At 39.5% G+C, this 22136-nt stretch overlaps 1 protein-coding gene across 5 annotated transcripts in view; it reads right to left on the bottom strand.

The window, feature by feature from the left end:
- Positions 1-18319, bottom strand: part of CCDC66 (coiled-coil domain containing 66) — a 70313-nt gene extending 51994 nt beyond the window's left edge. For all 5 annotated transcript variants that reach the window (XM_079794727.1, XM_079794728.1, XM_079794729.1 and 2 more), the window contains exons 1-7: positions 18263-18319; positions 15758-15822; positions 15073-15098; positions 5252-5687; positions 3626-3791; positions 3357-3460; positions 348-469 (exon numbers count right to left, since the gene is read on the bottom strand). In XM_079794727.1, coding sequence (XP_079650853.1) covers positions 348-469; positions 3357-3460; positions 3626-3791; positions 5252-5687; positions 15073-15098; positions 15758-15822; positions 18263-18273 — 930 coding nt within the window. In that variant the 5' untranslated portion in view covers positions 18274-18319. The remainder of the gene's footprint in view (positions 1-347; positions 470-3356; positions 3461-3625; positions 3792-5251; positions 5688-15072; positions 15099-15757; positions 15823-18262) is intronic.
- Between the last annotated feature and the right edge of the window lie 3817 nt (positions 18320-22136).

Genomic DNA, 22136 nt, shown 5'->3' with positions numbered 1-22136 from the left:
TATGCTTTTAAAAATATTTAATAGAAATATATACATATTTTTAATAAGTATGTCAGGGGGAGGCAGGGCTGGGTGAGAAGGGGTAAAGGAACTAGCCAAAGAACAAATATGCATAGCTCATGGACACAGAAAGCAATGAGGTGATGGCCAGATGGAAGGGGTGGAAAATGGGGACATTTGTAATAGTGTAAACAATAAAAACAAAGTAAAAAAACAACGAAGTATGCCTTCAGTAATATAAATAATATGTTTTAAAAATAAATTTATGATCTGAACATGACTTAGCATTACAAAATTTCAATTAAGATGTCTTATATTCCATAAATGCTTAATTTTGATACTCTTACCTTTGACTGGTCAAGAATTTGAACTTTTTCCCATACTATTTTATCACTTTCAGATTTTTCCCAAGTATTATTCCATTTTTCAGGAGTTTCTTTTTCTTTCTTCTTTAAAGCAACCTGTTCATCTGGAAATAATGTCCTTTTTTAAAAAATGTACAATAACTGTAAAAAAAAATCACGTAAACAAATCATGACCTTCTTAAAGAGTGCAGATTCCAACACAGATTAAAATTGTTTTGTAAGGAGGAGATTAACTCACAAGAGAAAAATTTTAAGGGAGATGGAATAAAACATTTAATCAGAACCAAATTTAAGCATGGCACAAATGGATGTAATAATGTCTATTACAACTATCAATAAAGAGAGATTTTTTCAGGACAACATCCTATCTAATAATAGACAAATATGCAAATTGACCATACCTCCGACACACCCACAAGCCATGCCCACAAGCCACACCCACCATCTAATCAGAGCGAGTACGCAAATTAACCCAAACCAAGATGGCTACAGCCACAGAGAGCAAGGTTTCCTAGGTAACAGAGGAAGCCAAGCTTTCTGCCAGCCGTTGCAGGCCTAAGCCTCCACTCAAGCTACAAAGTTTCAATTATAGAAGGTAAACAAATTCAAACAAATGGCGGCAGAATGGAGCTTGAGAGAGCAGGCCAGGGTTGCCGCCGGCAACAGGGGAAGCAAAGCTTTCCACACACGCTGGCCAGGCCCACCCGCTTAAGGCAACAAAGTTTCAATTATAACCCCAACACAAATGGCTTCGGGCCTCGGAGGGAGCCCCAGGCTTGGCTCTGCTCCAGGCTACAAAGCTTCAATTGTAGAAGGAAAATAAATTCCAGATACCAGGGCCTCTGCTTGCGTTGCAAGGGGGCGTGGCCGGCCTGCAAACCACCACAGGCCCCTCGCTCAGGCCGCCCCATGCCCCAAGGGAACCCCACCCTGATCTGGGACACCCTTCAGGGGAATCCAGCTGGCCCCCACCCCTGTACCAGGCCTCTATCCTATCTAATAAAAGAGTACTATGCAGATTGATCATCACTGCAACACACAATATAGCTGCCCCCATGTGGTCAAAGATCCTGCCCCCATGTGGACACAAGATGGCCACTACAAGATGGCCAGCAGGAGAGGGCAGTTGGGAGGCACCTGGCCTGCAAAGGAGGGCAGTTGAGAGGGACCAAGCCTGCAAGGGAGGGCAGTTGGAGGTGATCAACCCTGCAGGAGAGGGCAGTTAGGGGTGACCAGGCCGGCAGAGGAGGGAAGTTGGGGGCAAACAGGCTGGCAGCAGAGTGGTTAGCGGGTGATCAGGCTGGCAGGCAGAAGCGGTTAGGGGCAATCAGGAAGGCAGGCAGGCAAGCAGTTGGGAGCCAGCAGTCCTGGATTGTGAGAGGGAGGCAGAAGCGGTTAGGGGCAATCAGGAAGGCAGGCAGGCAAGCAGTTGGGAGCCAGCAGTCCTGGATTGTGAGAGGGATGTCCGACTGCCCGTTTAGGCCCGATCCATCGGGCCTAAATGGGCAGTCGGACATCCCTTGAGGGGTCCCAGATTGGAGAGGGTACAGGCTGGGCTGAGGGACAACCCCCCTCCGTGCATGAATTTCGTGCACCGGGCCTCTAGTAGTTTATATTATGCTAATTATTCTTAGGTTCTACTTTCCTGAAATGTTCAGTCAATTATTAGTAAGAGACTCAAAAGTAACAACTCTGGATTCAGAGAATCCTGGGGGTCAAATCCAAGTTCAACTATTTCCCCACTATGTATCTATGGACAAATTACTGTTCACTTCTCTAAACCCGATTGTTCTTCTGTAAAAAGAGAGTAATAATAGTGCCTATTTCAGTATAGGGCCTGGCACAAAATAAATATTTAATAAATGTCAGCATTATTCATAACTGAAAAAAGTAAAAAATATAAAATCTGTATTAACAATATAAATAAACAAGGCCCAAAATCAATAGTTCTTAAAACCTCAAAGATATATAAATTTAAATTCCAAGAAAACTAATGAAAGCACAGCTTTAACAAAGAAAGATGTGCTTTTCTAACAGTATCAAGTAAAAGAAAACTGTATTTTTAAAGATAATAATTAAAGCATAAAACACTTCAGACATTTCCAAATAGTTCCATATCTTACTTCAGAAGTTTTGTATTGTATTTTGATAAGCTGAATTTTATTTAAAAATATTTAAAGCTGAAATTATGCTATAAACACAGATCAGATCTCCAAATCTCTTGACACTGCTACCACATATTTAATTTCTTCATTCTTCTGTTACCATCACTTCCAATATCAATTCATTCCCTAATTCTTCTGCTTATCTCTTTTTCTACATCACCATCCTGTATCAGCATGACTGCCTTACAGGAGGGTGAAGGCCCATCTTCAAGCTCTTAGTACAGCTATTTCTAAAAAGTACAACTGTTACTTCATGTATTTTCCAAACTATGGACTCCAAGTCTAGTCCAAGAAGTAATGGGAGTTTCTTAGTTATTATCAATATTTTAAGACCCTAACAAAAATTATAAGTATTTCTGTTATACAGTTTCTACAGGCTGACAAAAAAGCAATAAGCTTGTGTGGAATACACTAATTGATATCATATTGATAATTCTTCATTAGAACATTTTAATTATTTTTTTAAATGAACTCAATTATTTTTAAATAAAACCATCTTTAAACCCACAGGATTTCTGTAATGGAAAAATATGATAATGGATTTTCAAGAAATGAGAAAAGTTTAGGAATCTTTGAGAACCAGGAGCTCTGGAATGATATTGATGACATCAATGCTCACCTCTGGCTTTTGGTACACACCAAAACAAAAAGGTACAACCTAAGCGAATGTGAAACCACAATCTTTTTATACATTTACAGAGAACTCCTCTAAATGGCAAATGTTATAAAACAAGACTTTTGATGATAATATACTGAAGGATCTATTTCATCCTTAATATATATTCTGTAAGCCAACCAAACTACAATAATAGGTGTTAATAATTACCAAGCTCTTTCCTCCACTGGGCTTTTTTTGCTTCCAACAAATTTCTATCACGTTCTCTTTCCCCCAGAGTACTGAATATGTCTGCTGGTTTCCATACATTCTCTCTGAGACAAAACACAAAAAAATAACTGAAACCTTATTATACATTTCAACACAACATACTCCATAGTATTCAGTAATAAACTTTTAACTAGCTCTTAAGTCTTCAGAGTTAATATTTCACAAGAAAGTCAAGAAAAAATCATATTCACAAGATATGAGTTACATACATGGCAATTTTCTGCTCAGACTGCTTAGATGTCTCCTGAGTTTTATTTAAAACAGATTTATTTTCATCCTGGGCACATGACACAACCTCAGTTTTTTGGAGTAGTCCCATAATGTTCTCATCCTTTTGTGGATTAGGAATACTGTTTAAATGTAGACTGTACTGACCTAGGAAGTAAAATGCATGCTTTAAAATTAACACTAAAATTGCATCTATTACAATACCTTATTTTAGCATACTGCTATACAGTTTAAAAAACATTGCCTTACACATCACCTAATTATTTCTCACAGCAATCCTTGCAGTGGGTATTATGACTCCCTTTTTGTCAAAAAAGGAAACTGAGCCTCAGAGGTTCAATGACCCAGATGTATGGCCAGAGCCATACAAATTCCTGTATCAAACAATAAGCAACAACAAAAATAAACCTCCATTTACTCCTGCCAACATATACTATAAATAATATAAACAAAAACACAACTGACAACTTTATTGAGAATAAAAGCAAATAGCTCTATGAAAAACTCACTACCTTTTCCTAATTTAGCTGGGAAATCAGTGAAAAACTTTACCATAGACCACTGGCTTTATGCCCCAGCTATATCTATTCCAAATATTTTGGACTCATATGCTTGGCTCAAAAATTATTCTACATTGCTCCTTAACATGCTAGTTCTTCTAGTGAAGAAAAAGCATATCTAATATGTAGGTCAATATATGACTAGGAAAATTCTGCTTTTAACTTTATTGATATTTTCTTCTCATTATCTTTGCTAAGTTTTTATTTTTTTGTTCTCTGAAGTAGAATTCTAGACTTATAAGACAAAATCTAGCTCTCATTTACCAAAGGATAATACCAAGAGAAGGTAGATGACTCCATCTCAGCACCTTGGGAGTATATCTTCATATACTTTATTTGGAGACCAGCTACCTGGTCTCCAAACCAGTAGTGGGAACTCTTCCTGGTGACTGTTAATTTTATTTTTATTTATTTCACTATTGTCTCACAAAATGTTAATGATATTTCTACTCATATTCACAATTCCTCAGCTCAAAGCTGAAACAAGAAGGCTTCTTACAATTATGATTATTGAAACAGAAGGCATGTAATATTCTACTACTCCTTTCAAGTTTGTGTTTTAAAAAGACAGTGCTGCCAATCCTTAGCATGGATTGCGAGTTAGGAAAAGCAAAATGTAAGGGCCAGGAAAATCAACATTTTCAGCAAGCAAGTCAAATCTTCATAGTAGGGGGTCCCTCAATTTTCGCTAGAAGTACTATAATAGTTTGGTGGAACATTTTATATAATTCTTTTTAATGTAAGTAAGGTTTTCTACATTCTAATATAAGTACAATAGTGATCTGTGTTAACATCTTTTCTAGAGTTCACAGAAAACTGGATTTCTTAAGGCTATGGCTCATGAGAATAATATTCTGGGCATTAACCATAAAATATAACATATTATAAGTAATCCTGTACATTTATTTACCTTAAGAGACCAATCATTTTGAAAAATAGTTATGTTAAAATAGAATATAAGAGGCACAGTTATGAAAAATTCAATGAACCTGAAATTCTAAAACATTTTATATCAATAAAATGTATTAAAACTTCAGAAAGTCTTACTTGTTTCCTCCTCCTTTCCATTCTCAGTCAGGAACATGGATCTATTTCCGTGGTTTACATTCATCAAAATCTGTTGTAGCTGGTCTTGTGTTAGACACACCAAACTACTCTTCATATTTTCACCTGTGATGTGATTTTTGCAAGGCTTCTGTTTAGCTATTACAGGTGTATTTAAGGTGTTTCTAGTCTTCTGTATTTTAGGGGTTGTAGGTGAACTCTCTTTCCGGATATAAAAACAGTCTTTATCAGCATACTGCTTGCATAAATCTTTAGCCATACTATTTTTTTCACCTTTTGCCAGTGACGTTTCTGAACCAATTCTCTTCTTTTCCAAAAGTTTTTCACTACTGATACAAGTATTTTGTGTTGATTTTAGAATGCATCCGGTTTGTTTTGTTCTTAAAGGACATTTTCCAATCTTGGTCTTATTTCCCATCTGTTAAGATACCAAAAATTTATTCTTTATAACAGCCCATGAAAAATCAATAATTATCTTGATATATATGATAAATCAGGCCTTTAAACTTTTTCCCATTTAGCTAATATATATCCAAAAGAAACTAACTTTTAACCTTTGCAAATCTTCACTTGAAAGCTTTACCAATGATTGGAAATATTTTATTCAGAATAATAAAGTATATGAAGAACTTTTATTCTAGTTGTTATAGGACATCTCCATTCTACTTCAGCACTGAATCTCATGTCATGATTACATCATGCACGGGGCGGGGATGGGAGGGGTGTTCCTCAGCCTGGCCTGCACCCTCTCCAATCTGGGACCCCTCGAAGGATGTCCTACTGCTGGTTTACAGGGATCGGGCCTAAACCAGCAGTCAGACATCCCTCTCACAATCCGGGACTGCTGGCTCCAGCAGCTCACCTGCCTGCCTCCCTGCCTGATTGCCCCTAACCACTCTGCCTGCCGGCCTGCTCGCCCCCAAATGCGCCCCTGCCAGCCTGATCACCCCCAACTGTCCCCCCGGCTGGCCTGCTCGCCCCCAACTCCCCCCCCCCGCCGCCCGCTGGCCTGCTCGCTCTCACCTTCCCTCCCCACTGGCCTGCTCACCCCCAACTGCCCCCCTGCTGGCCTGCTCACTCCAAACTGCCCCCCCCCTGTTGTCCTGATCACCTCCAACTGACCCCCACTGACGGCTTGCTCACCCCCAGCTAGCCCCCCTGCTGGTCTGCTTACCCCCAACGGCCCCTGCTGTCCCATCCTGGCCTGATCACCCCCCTGGCGACCCAAGGTCCCAGCCCCTCCTTTTTTTTTCTTTTCAGCGCCTCCTTGAGCGGAGGCCAGGGCCGGCCAGGAAGCTTGGCTACTTCCATCGCTAGAGGCAACCCAAGCCTCCTGCTCTCTCCAGCTCGTGGCAGCCACCATTTTTGTTAGGATTTATTTATCTCCTATAATTGAAACTGTGTAGCCTTGAGCGGAGGCCAGGGCTGGCCAGGGTGGGCGGGAAGCTTGGCTTCCTCCATTGCCGAGGAAACCCAAGCCTCCTGCTTGCTCCAGCTCCGTGGCCGGCTGCCATCTTGGTTGGGTTAATTTGCATGCTCACTCCTGATTGGCTGATAGGCGTGGCTTGGGGTAGCAGAGTGATTGTTAGTTTGCATGTTTCTCTTTTATTAGTGTAGATAGGCTACTAGCCCTTATTCCTTGAATAATTTAACCCATGGGTCATCATCCCTCTAACATAACTCTGCCTTAGTTATCAGTGCTTTCATATCCATAGATCATTCTTCCAATATCTTGGTCTCTCATTTCCTTGAACTCTGCTCCTATACTCTTGTCCTTCATACTACCTCAGTTACTCATTCCCATAGTGATATCTTATACTGACCTTGTAACTACTCATAATTGCAATCCCTCCATAATCTATTTCAAGCACCGCACATGACCACCACCTCCTATTTTTTCCAGCTTAACTTTCTTAACATAGCCCAACAATTCTCTAACTCTGCTGGGATCTATAATGTTGATTCTACAACCTTCCTCTTGTCCTTGCATCCCTCCTTACCAATCTTAAATTCCATGATCAACCAAAACCATCACTGTTTTCCATTCTCAACTCCTCTGCTCTTATATCACATACACTTGGCAAATCCCAAACCTGGTAAAATCTAACTTTTCACCTACTCTGTGCCTGCATCCAAAGAGAAAAACACACAGTCACAAACATCTAGTTTCATCTTAAATACATACCCAAGAACAACCAATGGCTCTTCATGCTACCTGGCAGGCACACATTTCCAAAGTTCATTTAGTCTCATCTCATTCATTTAGCAACAATCTCAACTTTCTCCTAGCCCCTAATACTTTCTTTCCTACTCATTCTCAGCTGAAGACCTTGATTAATATTTCACTGAAAATCTCACAAGGAAGCATTTAGAAAAAAAAACTTTGTTTCTACCATCAAATCTATATCAGCATCTGTACTCAAACAAACTGCTTGCCCTCCTGTTACTGACACATCCCATAACCCTCTTTCTCAAGAATCTCTCTCTAGCAATACTTTGCTTTTTCTTGAATTATCACCATTTCTTTTCCACTGTTCACATCTTTTTTGCCATCTTAAAAAATTCTTGATCCCACTTTCTCCTCTCATCTTCTATAATCCCATTCCAACCAAGCTTTCACCCAACCACCTGACCCAAACTGCTCATCAAGGTCACTAATAATTTGTACATTGCTAAATTCAATTACCAATTCTCAAACTCTCATCTTACTCGACCTACTGGCAGTGTCCGATAGAGTTGATTATTCCTTCCATTTTGAGACCCTTTCTCTATTTCACTTATAGGACTCCACAATCCTGGTTCTTCTTGCTACTCCTTCTCAGTCTTTAGTGGCTCCTCCTTTTCTCTCAGATCTCTTAAAGCTGGAATGCCTAGGGCTCAGTCCCAAGATCTCTTCTTGGGTTTCTAGTAGATACTTCAAACTCAGCATGTCCCAAACTAAACTGATCTCCCTCTTGCCCCTAAAACTTCCTCCCCTGTCTTTCCTATCTGTTACTAATGCCAAAAAATTTGCAATTATCCTTGAATCTTCTCAAATAGGCTTCATTTAATTTGTCATCAAACCTTGTTTTGCTCCATCTCCAAAATATATCCTGAATCTGACACTACTCTTAAACATCTCTTGCCACCTCTCTGTTCTAAGCCACTACCTCGTCTAAATTACTGAAAAACCTTCTAACTGGTTTTCCTGCTTCTACCCTTGCTCCACAGTCTATTCTCAACACAGCAGCCACTGTGATTATCTTACTACTAGAGGCCCAGCGCACACAATTCACTTCCTCTTGCCTCAGCTGGCCGCCCGGCCCATCGCTGCTCGCCCAGCCCATTGCTGCTAGCAGCTCTCCGCTGCTCATAGCTCTCCACCTCTAGTAGCTCACGCCCACCCAGCCTGCCGTGATAGCGTGATGGCATGATGACCATGGGCCTTTTATGATATAGATGTTAGTCAGAGCATGCCACTTTCTTCAAAAGCTTCTAATGGCTTCCCATCTCACTTGGAAGAAAAGCTGAACTTCTCACTCTGACCAAAGAAGACATAATGATCGGGTCCATTTGCCTCCATTATCTCATCTCTAACCTCATTTTCTCTTAGCCTCTAGCCTCCAGGGCATCTTGTTCTTTAAATTCAACAAGAAGCTCCAGTCTTAGTCCTTAGCATTAGTCAGTTCCTCTACCTGGAATATTCTTCCTTCAGATTCTATATGGCTCATTCACTCACCTCCTTCAAATATGTGCTCCAATATCACCAGCTTAGTGAGGTCCTCTCTGACCATTCTATTTAAAACTGCAGGTTTCCTGCTCCATTTTCACTCCCACCTCCCTAGCTCTTTTCCCCACTAGGTGTTCAATAAATTTTTGTTCAATGACTATCCTTAACTATGCCATTTTCAAAAATGAATTCTTTATCCCTCATCTCTCCTCCAAATTAGCTCCCCTTTCCAAAATATCCCATTTCTGTGGCTCTTTACTTCTAATCTCTCAGACCAGAAACCATGGAGTTATCTTTGACTCTTTATCTTCCTTTTCTAGGCTTTTTTAGCTAAACAGCAAGTATTGGTTCTTACTTTCAAGCCTTATTCTCATCATTTAAACAACAATAAGCCTAAAACCAGGTTTTCATTTCATTACTAGTTCACAGCCAGCCTATCTCAAATTTATCCCATTTAATCTACTATACATTTCTGGAAACCCAACTAACCTAAAATAATTCAATAGTCATTTAATCATTAAGTATTTTTTTATGTGCTCACCACTATGGGAAAAAGAATTGGACGTGTAAAGTTGAATAAGACAATATTCTTGCTATCAAGGAATGAAGTAGATGCCACATGGCTTTCATCTAGATTATCATATCCCAATTTTCCCTGTCTTTCAATAAATTACATAATACACAACCAAACTCTGACCAATTCACCAATCCCATTTTGTCCTACTTTTCAAAATATCCCTGTAAAATCAGCCACAAGATTCCTTTATTATCCTATTCACCTCACCTACACCTATTTATTCCTGGCTTTAGGCTCTTGATACCAATACCACAATCTAAAATGCCTTTGTATTCTCCCATCCCTGTGGCTATTTTAATATAACGAATTCTGAAAATGAGAGGTAGGAAACTCAAATACCTACTGTATTGTAGACTGGGTGGGAGCTAGGATAAACTGAACAGTACTTTTCCGCCTAAAGGAGAACAAAGTTACACTACCAAAAAAAACCCAAAAAAACAAAAAAACTACACTACTAAAAAAAAAATCTATTTACTAGATCATCCAATATTTCAAGGGAACCAAGAATACCATGTTTTACTTTAAATTTTCCAATTTTTAGACATTGGCAACTCATTCTGATTTTTGAAAACCACTTTGTAGATTAAGCAAATTATCAGCAGACTGTACATACAACTGAACCCTAACACCTCAGTTAGTTTTCAACTACTACAGCTCCTACTAATCTCACCCTTCTTTGACTTATACTAGCCTTTTTTTTTTTTGAGGCATTAGCAGTTGAGCATTTCATTTCTCTAGTGTCCCACTTGAACTGCTAAGTGCAGTGCATTCCCTTACCATATCTTGAAAATCTTTCACTTCTTTCCCCTTCTTTAACAGATGTTATGATAAAACTATCCTTCACAGAGTTGCCTGAAGCCCTACAACACAAATTAAATTATATCTAGCCCACTTTTCAAAAATTCTTTAATGTTCCTGACATGAAGATCAAATAAATTCAAACTGAGTATTCATTTAAACTCTTCATGATTGTAACCCCACCAAGCTTTATGTTCTACACTTCCCAAGGTACACATTATTACCCAAATGCAAATTATGTTTGTAGCTCAGTATTTTGCCCACCATTTCGTGAGCTCAGAATACACTTCCTTACTTCTTTGACTATAAATATCTCTCTCATCTTTTTTTTAAAAAAATACATTTTATTGATTTTTTAGAGAGGAAGTGAGATAGTTAGAAACATCGATGTGCCCGCAACCAAGGTACATGCCCTTGACCGGAATCGAACCTGGGACCTTTCAGTCCTCAGGCTGACGCTCTATCCACTGAGCCAAACCGGTTTCGGCATCTCTCTCATCTTTTAAGTTCTAATTAAAATGTCACTTTATTAATGAGCATTCCCTGGTCTTTTCAAACCACAAAGAGTTGCTCTTTCCAATGTTTTCAATACATATTATTGATTTCAGAGAGGGACGGAGAGGGAGAGAAACATCAATGATGAGAATCATTGATCGGTTGCCTCTTGCACATGCCCTACTGGGGATGGAGCCCACAACTCAGGCATGTGCCCTTGACCAGAATCAAACACAGGCTGACACTCTATCCACTGAGCCAAACCAGCGAGGGCTGTTTTCTTCTATTTATGACCCTAATATGACACCCATTTTATTCTTGTATTATATAGTTATTTACCTGATTGATACTCCCACTTCCAGGAAACAAAGACTAGGTTTTACTCCTCTCTCTCTCTCAGTCACAGAATAAAGCCAAGAATACAGCTCTATACATATATTGGACTTTTACAGTGTAGTAAATCCTTGTTAAACAGAAGGCTACTAATTGGAGCCCTAATTTAACTAGATTACTTTACCACATTACAATTACATCAGAAATAATATACACACAAAAAGAAATAAGAAACAAATGCAAAAACAAAGAAATAATATACAGAAAAGATCTTAAAAAAATATTTAACAAAGTAGTAAGAAAAAACTTGGCACAAGGACACTATACATTCAGCTCAACTCTGAATACTTTTTGTAGCTTAATGCCAAAGAACAATGAAAAGAGACAACAAAAAATTGTAAACTACCAAATAAATATTCAATTATATTCAAGTTACCTAATAAGAAAAAAATGTAGCCCGGATCATTTCCCTAGTGGTTATGGAATAAGATGACTTTAATAGCTCAAAAAGGAGGGTCTTTGTCATAAGCATTTTTATGTAGCATGTTGCTCTTTTACCCAGTTTAATTCTACCAATATTTTTCATAATATAAAGATAGTATCCAATGCAGTGGTTTAATATTGGCTGATTTCACAATTTCTGAGGCCAGGATCCCAAGGCCAGAATCAGAGAAAAGTAACATTTTAAAATAGAAAATGTGTATCCCTGGCTGGCATTCTCAGTGGTTGGAGCTTCAGTCAAGGGCACTACCTGGTGGCAGGACCGATCCCCTCCCCCATTGGCACGTGTGGGAGGCAATCAATCACTGTGTCTCTGTCACATTGATGTTTCTCTCTTACGCTCTCTAAAATCAACGGAAAAAATATCCTCACTCCTCCGGTGAGGATTAAAAATATGTACTAGTATATAAAATGTACTTCCTAGCCCTAACAGGTTTGGCTCAGTGGATAGAGTGTCGGCCTGCAGACTGAAGGATCCCAGGATCGATTCCAGTCAAGGGCATGTACCTTGGTTGCGGGCACATACACAGTAGGGGGTGTGCAAGAGGCAGCTGATTGATGTTTCTCTCTCATCAATGTTTCTAACTCTCTATCCCTCTCCCTTCCTCTCTGTAAAAAATCAATAAAATATATTAAAAAATAAAAATAAAATAAAATGTACTTCCTAGCACTAATATTGTATATATCCTTTAGTGTGTCACTAATTTTCACATGTAGAAAAACCTGTACAAAAATTTTTAATGTTTTATATTTCAAATAATTTGTGAGATAATTTTAAGAGTTTAGAATTCATAAATTATTCATGACATTAAATCATTAATATTTTTTCATTTATCTTCCTATAAGCCTAAGAAATAAGGCTGGTAACTATCTTTACTTCATATTCATTAACACAGATTCAAAATGCAGGAGAGATTTTGATAGAATTAAGGAAGTTCTCTGACCACACGTGTTAAACTTGATGATGAGAGAGTTCAGTTGTTTAAAGAGCACACCGCGAAGATGGTAGTATTTCAACCTGTGAGGAATGGGCAAAACAATTATAGATAGGTACAGTAGGAACTTACCCCATTGGGAAAAAAGAAAAGCACTATGAAGAGAGAATTCATGAATAAATTACTAAAAAAAAAAAAAAAAAAAAAAAAGAATTCAACATACAGCTACCAAAGTGTGAAGTTTAAGAAGTTAAAAAACTGATTAAAACAAAAAAGGAAATTAAATACTAGTGATTGGGATTTTTATCTTCTGCGAAGAAAAGAGGATCTCGGAAAGCCCTGTAAATAAGGGAAGAATAGCTCCCTGAAATAAAATCAATATAGAAGGAAAATTTACATCAGTATTTTTTTTTTTTCAGTTTTACTGAGGTAATTGACAATTTAAAAATTGTGTATATTTAAGGTATACAACGATAATTTGTTACATGTCTACACTGTGAAATAATCACCTAATACTCAAGCTAATTAACATAACCATCACCTCACGGTTACCATTTATCAGTATTTTGGAGATCCAAAAGCAACAGGGATAAATCCAAACAATTTGCTTTAAGATATATAATTTAAAATCAACATCATCTGAGACTTATTAGTTACTCTAGAAACTAGAGTAAAATATCCCTAGACCACAGATAAAATTTTGTAATGATTCTACCAAAAGTCTATGACTAGTAACTTTATTTATTTATAGGCATGAAAGGTATCTCCAGATGTTCTAAATTAGTTAAAAAGACAATTAAATGTCTTCACAAAAGTGGTGTAGCTAGCAAGTCCATCAAGGACAACAATGAAAGAGGGAACATATTAGAGAGAATAGAGGCTAGGGGAGGTAGAAATCATCTAATACAAGTTGCTTTTAATCTAGGAGCTTAAAGGGGGACTGTACTGGTTAATGTGACTCAAATAAAAATAGTTGCAATATTTTAACAGGGCAGGGCCAGGAAAAATACACAATCTGTAGTCAAACATTAAGGAACACATAATGTATATAAGTATATACCATATACAGAGAGAATATGTATATGGTATATACTTATTGGTAGCTTGTGGAATTATTCTAATCATCACCATCCATTTATCAATATGGTGGGTACTAAAACAACCTTTCCCCCTTGATTAAACCTGGAAGAAACAGCAAAGACATCAAGGGCTCAGAGTTGAAAAGTGCCATATCATCCACAATGGGCTCCATTCATAAACATGCAAGAAAAACTTTAAGATGCTGCAAAGAAAAGGGAAAAAGGGAATACTGTAAGGAAGAACAGAGTAGAAATTTCAGCTGATGTTAATCTAAAAATGAAAAAAAAAAGAGTACAAAGTAGTGATATCAAACTTTTTTTAATAGTGGTAATGTAATTCTGTAGAAAAAGGCACTATGGCCCTAGCCAGTTTGGCTCAGTGGCTAGAGCGTCAGCCCACCGACTGAAGGGTCCCAGTTTCAATTCCGATTCCTTTCAAGGGCACGTACCTTGTCTCAGGTTCCCTGGCCCTGGTCGGGGGTGCATGCAGGAGGTAATCAATCAATGTGTCTCTCTCACATAGATGTTTCTCTCTCTGTCTCTCCCTCTCCCTTCCACTCTCTCTAAAAATCAATGGAAAAATATCCTTGGTGAGGATTAACAAAAAGAAAAAAGAAAAAGAAAAAGGAAAGAAAAAGGCACTATGGGTTCCTGATTTAAAAAAATTTTTTAAGAAAAATTATCATTAAGCTCAAGTGTGATCTCTTAAAGGAGAAAGCTAAATGCATATAAGAATTTGTGAGTCAAATATACCCTTCTGGTGTGGAAAAATGGCATCAGTATGAGGATGTAAAGTATAGTATAGGGAATATAGTCAATGTTGTATTATCTGTGTATTGTGCCGGGTGAGTATGCTTTTTAAAGTTTATTATTGTCTAATCACTATACTGTACACCTGAAACTAATATAAAATATTATTGAATGTCAACTGTAATTGAAAAATAAAATGTTTTAAAAATGGAATGAGTATGAAAAGAAAAATTTTTGTTTTCAAGTATGAATATCTATTTTTAAACATCTTGGGAACTGTACTGTCCAGTACAGTAGCTATTACATTTAAAATTCAATAAAATTTAAAATTCACTTCCTCAGTCAATAACCACCTACCACTAGTGGCTGGCTACCATATTGGAAGCACGAGTTTTAGAACATTTCCAGCACTGATCTAGAGAAAAGGTTCTAAAAGGCTTTTACAACAGAAAAATTATTATTCCATTCCTGTGAAAGAACCAGCCTGAAGACAAGGGAACAATAACTTCTTACCATCACCCCTAACCCCTTATAATATTTTAGCACAGATTATTTTCAAATCACTGTAAGAAAACCACATTTTATATTTGAAAATAGGTCAGGTTAAAGTCATTTGTTTGGCTTACCTTTACAGAAATGTTTGATTTACGTTCTACAAAAGAAAAAAAAATTACTTAACTATCAACTGAAAACATACTAAGGCAGTTATAAAAATTTGTTTAAATTAGCATTGTTTTAAGATATTACTATCAGTAGAAATATTAACCCAAAAAAGCATTAACGTTAGGTCCTGAGTGTTGTTTTATAGTATGGTTCAAGTATTCTACTTCATTTTTATTTTCCAAGGTAAAATATAAACAGGTCAGGGGAAAAGAAAATAATGTGAATAAGAAGACTACCAAAGTATATACTCTGAGTTTTAAAATTAATATGAAAAATGGCTTTAGCAACTGTGGTCTTACTGTAGATTTAATTTTCTCAAACATTACATTCTTTACATGCACAGAACATAAATAAGTACATTTTCACTTAGGTTATACATTAGGTAATTAGGATATTTGCCATATGCAAATATAATGAAGAGATATATAACACATGAACTATATTGGAACATTAAATTTCATGAATACTGACAGTGGTAAGAAGTGATGTACCCTGAATTGGCTAAAAATAAATTTGAGGAAGTTAGGGTACACTGCTTTTTTCAAAGGACCATTTAAATATCCCTCTACTACAAGTAAAAAGTCAGTTAAAGTAGTATAAATTTTATATAGGAATTTTAAAAGTTAACATTTTTAGATTCCAGCATACCATATGGAGACAATATTAGCTTGGCTTTTCCATCCAATAATTCAGTTTCAAGCTTTAAACCATCTCTGCAAAATAAAAGAAAGTTGTCTGTAAGAAACAGCAACGTTTTAAATAGCCAGAAATGATCACTTGAACCTGAGAGTAAATCTGTTCTTTTGAATTATACAGGAATCTTATAAATATTAAACCATTCTTTTAATTAAAAACACTTTAAATCCAAGATAAAACTAAAAACTACAGGAAGATCCACATTATTGAAACTTTCCAATAATTAAAAGAATTATCTTTAACCTGACACTTCATTTTGTTACTGGTAAGCAACAAATTAATTCAGTTATCATACTGTCATTTAATTCTTATAACTCTAGACTGGAAAAAATAATGCTAAAACTCCTCACTTAAGTTAAAGGAGCAAAACATGTCTAACTCCATTTATTAGTTTCATAATGATCTCACGATTAACATATTTTATGGCATGCTTGTGCATTATTTGAAAATGAGCTATCACATTGCCACCCCAGTTACTCACTGTATGAGCGCAGAGTCCCACTCTATTTCAACTAATATATATTCACATTTACTGACACATTTGTTATTATCACAATAAATCTGCAGGGAGGGGCAAATGTAGGTTTACAGTTGTGAGTATTCAAAATAATTTATTCTTGTGTTATTTGTTCATTATTGTATTATTTTCCATACCAACAACTGTAAATCTACTTTTGCCCTGCACTCTGTAAGAAACTGTGGCTGCTATGCATTTTTTAAAGATTTTTTTATTGATTTTTATGGAGGGCGAGAGAGAAAAACATCGGCGGCCTCCAGCACGCCCCCTACTGGGGATGGAGCCCGTGCCCTGTTTGGGGGGGGGGGGGGGGGGGGGAATGCAACCGGCAACCCTTAAGTGCTCGGGATTGGATGATGTCCAACCACCTGAGCCACACAGGCCGGAGCTGGCGGCTATCCTTTTCATTGGTGCGTGTCAAACCAAAGAGCACAAAGTACCAGTAGACACTGCCGAGAAACTTGTACATCGGTGAAGGTCTGCATAAAAACTCTAAAAACAAAAGTAGCAGCCCACAGAGTTAATTTACTATTTCAGTTAAAAAAGAAAAAAGGTGGGACAAAAGTGACTTCCAAGAGACAAAACTCGGGCAGGAGAGAGGGGTTGGGAAAGGTCCGATTAGGAACACGAAATAGGTGTTTCTCGGGTAGGGGAAAACCAGTCGCCTCCACGTACCGACGAGGATCCAACCCGGGAAAAGACGGTTTTAAGGGCTTCCCTGCTGCGGGGATACGAGGAGTTCGTGTTTACGTCGGTGACACACCCACTTGAAGTGAAACCGCAAAGCACATCTGTGTGGCAGTGCTGCGCGGTCAACTCCCGCAGGCTGCCCCGTTTTCTCCTCCCTGAATTCTAGTGAAGTTTGGTAGCAACCGTACTTGGGTAAAAACTGCTGTTTGAATTTTAACCCTGCTATTCCGGCTGCTGCACGCACTTGCTTGCTTGGTCAACAGGGTGGTTACCTCCGCTTCCAGACTGAGACCTGGAGACACAGAGGTAATGTTCCTGTGCCTGTGGACCAGGACTGCAGGAGATCGATTCCCACGGACTCAGTGGCTCCAGGAGTGGAAACTGTAGATAACCTTTAGAGATTACCGACTCCGCTTTGGGTCTGCTTCTGTAAAAACCTGCTTTCCCAAGATAGGGCCACATTCCAATAATGTCCAGCAGGGGCTGGGAACCCCCCTGCAGGCTGTTCCCAGACTTTAGAATTTAGAACAAAGGAAAACTTTTGTGGTTTGGACCTTTAAAAGGACTGCCTACACCTGGGGGCGGTCGTGTGGTGCCCTCGCGGCCGTCCTGGCCAGTTCAATAAATCCTTGCCTGCTTTTTTTAATCAATCAGCAGCCTCCGGTGGTCTTATATTTGACTCCAGGGTGCGACCCCACAACACTAGAACAAAAAGTCTATGCGCTAAACGGTGTGAAGTAGTCTGCGTTAGGTGACTTCTCGCCTTTAAAATATTAAACTTCTCAGTGAAGAAAACCAGGCAGCAGTCCCTTTTTATTTACTCAGCGCCTACAGGGGGGCCTGTCCGGCGCGGCGCACGGGAAACCCCGGGACTCCGAGGGGCCTGGGCCCCGCGGCGGGCGCTCACCTCCTCCTCCGCGCGCCCGCACGACCCGCAGGCTCCCAAGGCAGGTGCAGAGAACCGGCATGGGCCAGGCTCCTCCCCGGGAAAACGCCAAGCTTGGCCTTTCCATCGCCCCCCCTCTCCCTCTACCCCCCGTTTACTCCACTCCCGCACGCCTCTCCTCCCTCCGGAGGGAAAAGGGGTTTTAACTCAGTTGCGAAGTGGAAAGCGAGGGCAGTGGCGGACGGTGAAGGCCGCCCGGAGCCCCGCCCACTTCACCGCAGGCCCGGAAGGTTCTCTGAGGAGCCCCAGGGCTCACCCAGCCTCACGCCCGCTCAAGTGGAGCCCCTTTCTCACCCCAGCTTACCCCAAGTTCATGGCCTGACCTCTCGCTCCCTCCACGGACGCCCAAGCCCCTTGTGTACGTCGGTTGCCGGAGCGGATCAAGAAGCTCAACGCCGATTGGGTACAGAGATGCCGGCAGGCGGAGAGAGGACCAATCGGGGTTGGTTTTGCTGGTGGGTGCGCTCATCGGGCCCAGCTGTGCAGGGACCGGCTTCCCGAGCCCCACCTGGAGCTCCTGGTCCGCACACGTGGAAGGGAGAGGCCTCCGTCTCTCGGAATTGTGCCCGCCCCAGAGGTCAAGCCCTCAGAGAAGTGCCTCAGCCCAGGTGGAGGTGGCAAAAACAGGGAAACACAAAAAGCATACACATTTTTAGGAAATTAACGTTTTCTAAGTTTTATACCCCGAATAGAGGCTTGGTTACCTGTACAATAAGTGAGAGGGGTAAGGGAGGAAACCACTAGGGCAGGTGCAGGGCTTGGCTTGTTTCTTGCCCTGACCTCAAGCACGAAGCCTAGCACATGGTAGCTCTTTGTAAATTAGCAGCAACAATTGCAAGTGCTCAGCAAATTAAGCTTTTAGGTGCCAGGCATGGCTCTAAGCGCCTCATGTCTACTATTTCAGCTTTCCGACATTATCCTAGAGGCACAGAGAGGGTAAGCAACTTGTCCAAGGGTCACGCACGGATCCAGAGCCCGTGCATGACCCAATCTAGTGTTATATGAGTCTAACTCCTATGCATCCTCCAAATATCACCTTAAGCGCCCCTGGAGACCACTAGGCGGTAAAATAGGAGCCCGTTCTCTGAACTCCCCAATTAGGACACGAATACATTGAAGATCCCGGGTCAGCGTGAGCTTCACCGCAGACAGTTGATGTCATTCGCCTCTATCGCCACAGCGCCTGGAGCGGAGCAGTATAGACAGTACATATTTCTTAAACGAATGAACAGCAAAAATTTAAAAAAATGACAACTTTATAAAATTCGACTGAATTATATTTCATGATGAAGATGCCCCTGGATGACAATGCAGTTACTAAAAGTTCACAGTTTTTTTTCATCTACTCATATGTGATTTTTACAAACTATAGTTGTAATAAATTAGGCACATTGAATTCTCTTGGAACATTCAGTGAAAACTCAATGAGATTTTTTATATTTACTATGTACCTGGGATGTAGAGAATATATTTAAGTAAACATTTGTTAACTTACTTGACTGAATAAAGAGGTACCAATGTACATTTGACCCCATGTTTTTGTTTTTAAGGAATTCTTTTCTATATATCTATATTTTTTAAAAAGGTTAAAAGGATTTAAAGCAACATGTTAACAGGACTATTTCTGGGAGGTAGGATGGTATGACTTTAAATTTTTTATTTTGTTTCTAACTTATTATGAAAATGTTTAAGTAAACAAAAAAAATGACAGAATAGTACAATGAACACCTGTATCCTCTACCTAGATTTGACAGTTGTTAATGTTTTGCACATTTCATTTATCGTCCTCTTTCTCTCTCTCTCCCCACAGGAGCAGGCAGGCACACCCATACCCATCCCCCTAAATACACACACACACTTCTTTTTGCATCACTATTTGCAAGTTAGTTACAGACATTATAACACTTCCCGTAAACATTAAAGCATGTATCTCCTAAGAATATGATCTTCTACTAACCATAGCATTATTATTACACCAAAGAAAGTTAGCAATTTCATGATAACATCAAATGTTCTGTCCCTATTTATGTTCCATCTCTATTTAACTTTCCCACTTATACTAAGAATATCTTACAGCTTTTTATTTCGAAAGCCAGAGCCAACCAAGGATTACACATGGCGTTAAGGATCCTTTCTCTCTCTATTTCTATCTCTCTCTCTCTCCCGAAAAACATAGTATATATATTAATAAACGATTAACATTTACATATTTTATTTTTTGCTATAGAAATATCTATAACAAAAATTTCTACTTAAACCATTTTCAAGTGTACTATTCAGTGGCACAATGTTGTGCAGCCATCACCAGTATCAGTTTCCAAAACTCTTTCATTACCTCAAACAGAAACTGTATACTCATTAAGAAACAATTCTTCAATCCTTCTTTCCCCCAAAACCCCTGGAAATCTCTAATCTCATTCTGTCTCTTTATGAATTAGTCTATTCTAGGTATTTCACATAAGTGGGATCATATAATGTTTGTCCTTTTGTACCTGGCTTCTTTCTGGCATAATGTTCAAGGTTCATCCGTGTTGTGGCCTATATCAGAACTTCACTCCTTTTTATGGCCAAATAATATTTCATTGTGTTTATATACACCACATCTGTTTATTCATTCTTCTATGGGCAGGTGAGTTGTTTCCATGTTTTAGCTCTTGTGAATAATGATGCTGCAGTGAATGTTGGTGTCTGTTTGAATCCCTGTGTGCTAGTTAGGGTTCTCCAGAGAAACAGAACCAATAGTGTGTGCCTGTGTGTGTGTGTGTGTGTGTGTGTGTGTGTGTGTGTGTGTAGAGAGAGAGAGAGAGAGTTTTTACAAAGAAATATTTTCTGCCTGACCAGCATGGCTCAGTGGTTGAGTGTCGACCTATGAACTATGAAGTTACGGTTCAATTCCTGGTCAGGGCACATGCCTGGGTTATGGGCTCAATCCCCACCCAGTGTGGGGTGTGCAGGAGGCAGTGGATCAATGACTCTCTCTCATCGTTGATGTTTCTACCTCTCTCTCCCTCTCCCTTCCTCACTGAAATCAATAAAAACAGACTTTTAAAAAGAAATGTTTTCTTTAAAATGACAGTAGGTTTTGAAAATTTTTTACTAAGAAGGGAAGAGAGCTTGTAACTTATTTAGTTGTCTGTGACTCCCCTGAATTTAACTTTTAATTAAGTCCATTTTAAGGGCAGTGCAAGATCTTCCTAAGATGATGAATGTATATATCTTGCTCACCACAAAGTAAACAAAAGTAATTATGATTATTTGAACTGTTTATATCAGTAAAAAAGCATAAGAAAAATCTCTTCATATGCATTTATTTTGCTTAGTCACCTAAATCCCAAATGTGTAAATCATTTCCTTCTTTAAATACTGTGTGTTTTTTATCTCTGTATGAATAAATTGCTGCTTTTATCAAGTGCCTGATAAGGTAGTCTTAAGTTAAAAATCATGTTTTTATTTTGCTTCTGGGGGTTTGCATCAGCCTAGGTCCAATCAGGAGAGAGAAGTCACGCCATAATTGGAACAAGGGAAAGTTTAATATGAGAATTGTTAACTCTAACAGGAGATTGGTGTACTGAGAGGTTGGGTAGTAAGAAGTACAGAGAGCTCTAAAAACTACAGGAATAACAGATATAAGAACCAGTTAGACAAAGTACCCACGGGAGAGCCTCCTTGTCCCCAGGACTGAGATACAGACCTTGCTGGAGGCTTGTGCCGCTCCAGGATCCTGGAGGAATCTGTTCACGAAGGAGTCTCACCAAGGCCCCTCCACTACAAAACTGCCTGAGCAGGTCGCTGGGGGAACTGCAGGTGGCTGTGTGCTGCAGGCCACTATGCTCTGCAGGAGTTGAGTGCTAGGGAGGCTGTGTGTGCTGGGGAGGCTGTGTGTGCTAGGGAGGCTGTGTGTGCTAGGGAGGCTGTGTGTGCTGGGGAGGCTGTGTGTGCTGGGGAGGCTGTGTGTGCTGGGGAGGCTGTGTGTGCTGGGGAGGCTGTGTGTGCTGGGGAGGCTGTGTGTGCTAGGGGCTGGACACTGGAGAGGCTGCCCATGCTGCAGGAGCTGGGAACTGGGGGAAGCCTCATTTGCTGAGGAGCTGGATTCTGGGGAGCCTGCCACGTAAGTACACTGGATTCAGACACAGTACTCTTTCTTCCTGCAGTGTCTCTCCAGCCCCCTCTACGGAGGA

This window comes from Cnephaeus nilssonii (genome assembly GCF_951640355.1).
Source record: "Cnephaeus nilssonii genome assembly, chromosome: 17".
In the NCBI taxonomy this organism is placed as follows: Eukaryota; Metazoa; Chordata; class Mammalia; order Chiroptera; family Vespertilionidae; genus Cnephaeus; species Cnephaeus nilssonii.
The sequence above is the reverse complement of the archived record's forward strand: the minus strand, read 5'-3'. Positions and strand labels throughout refer to the sequence as shown.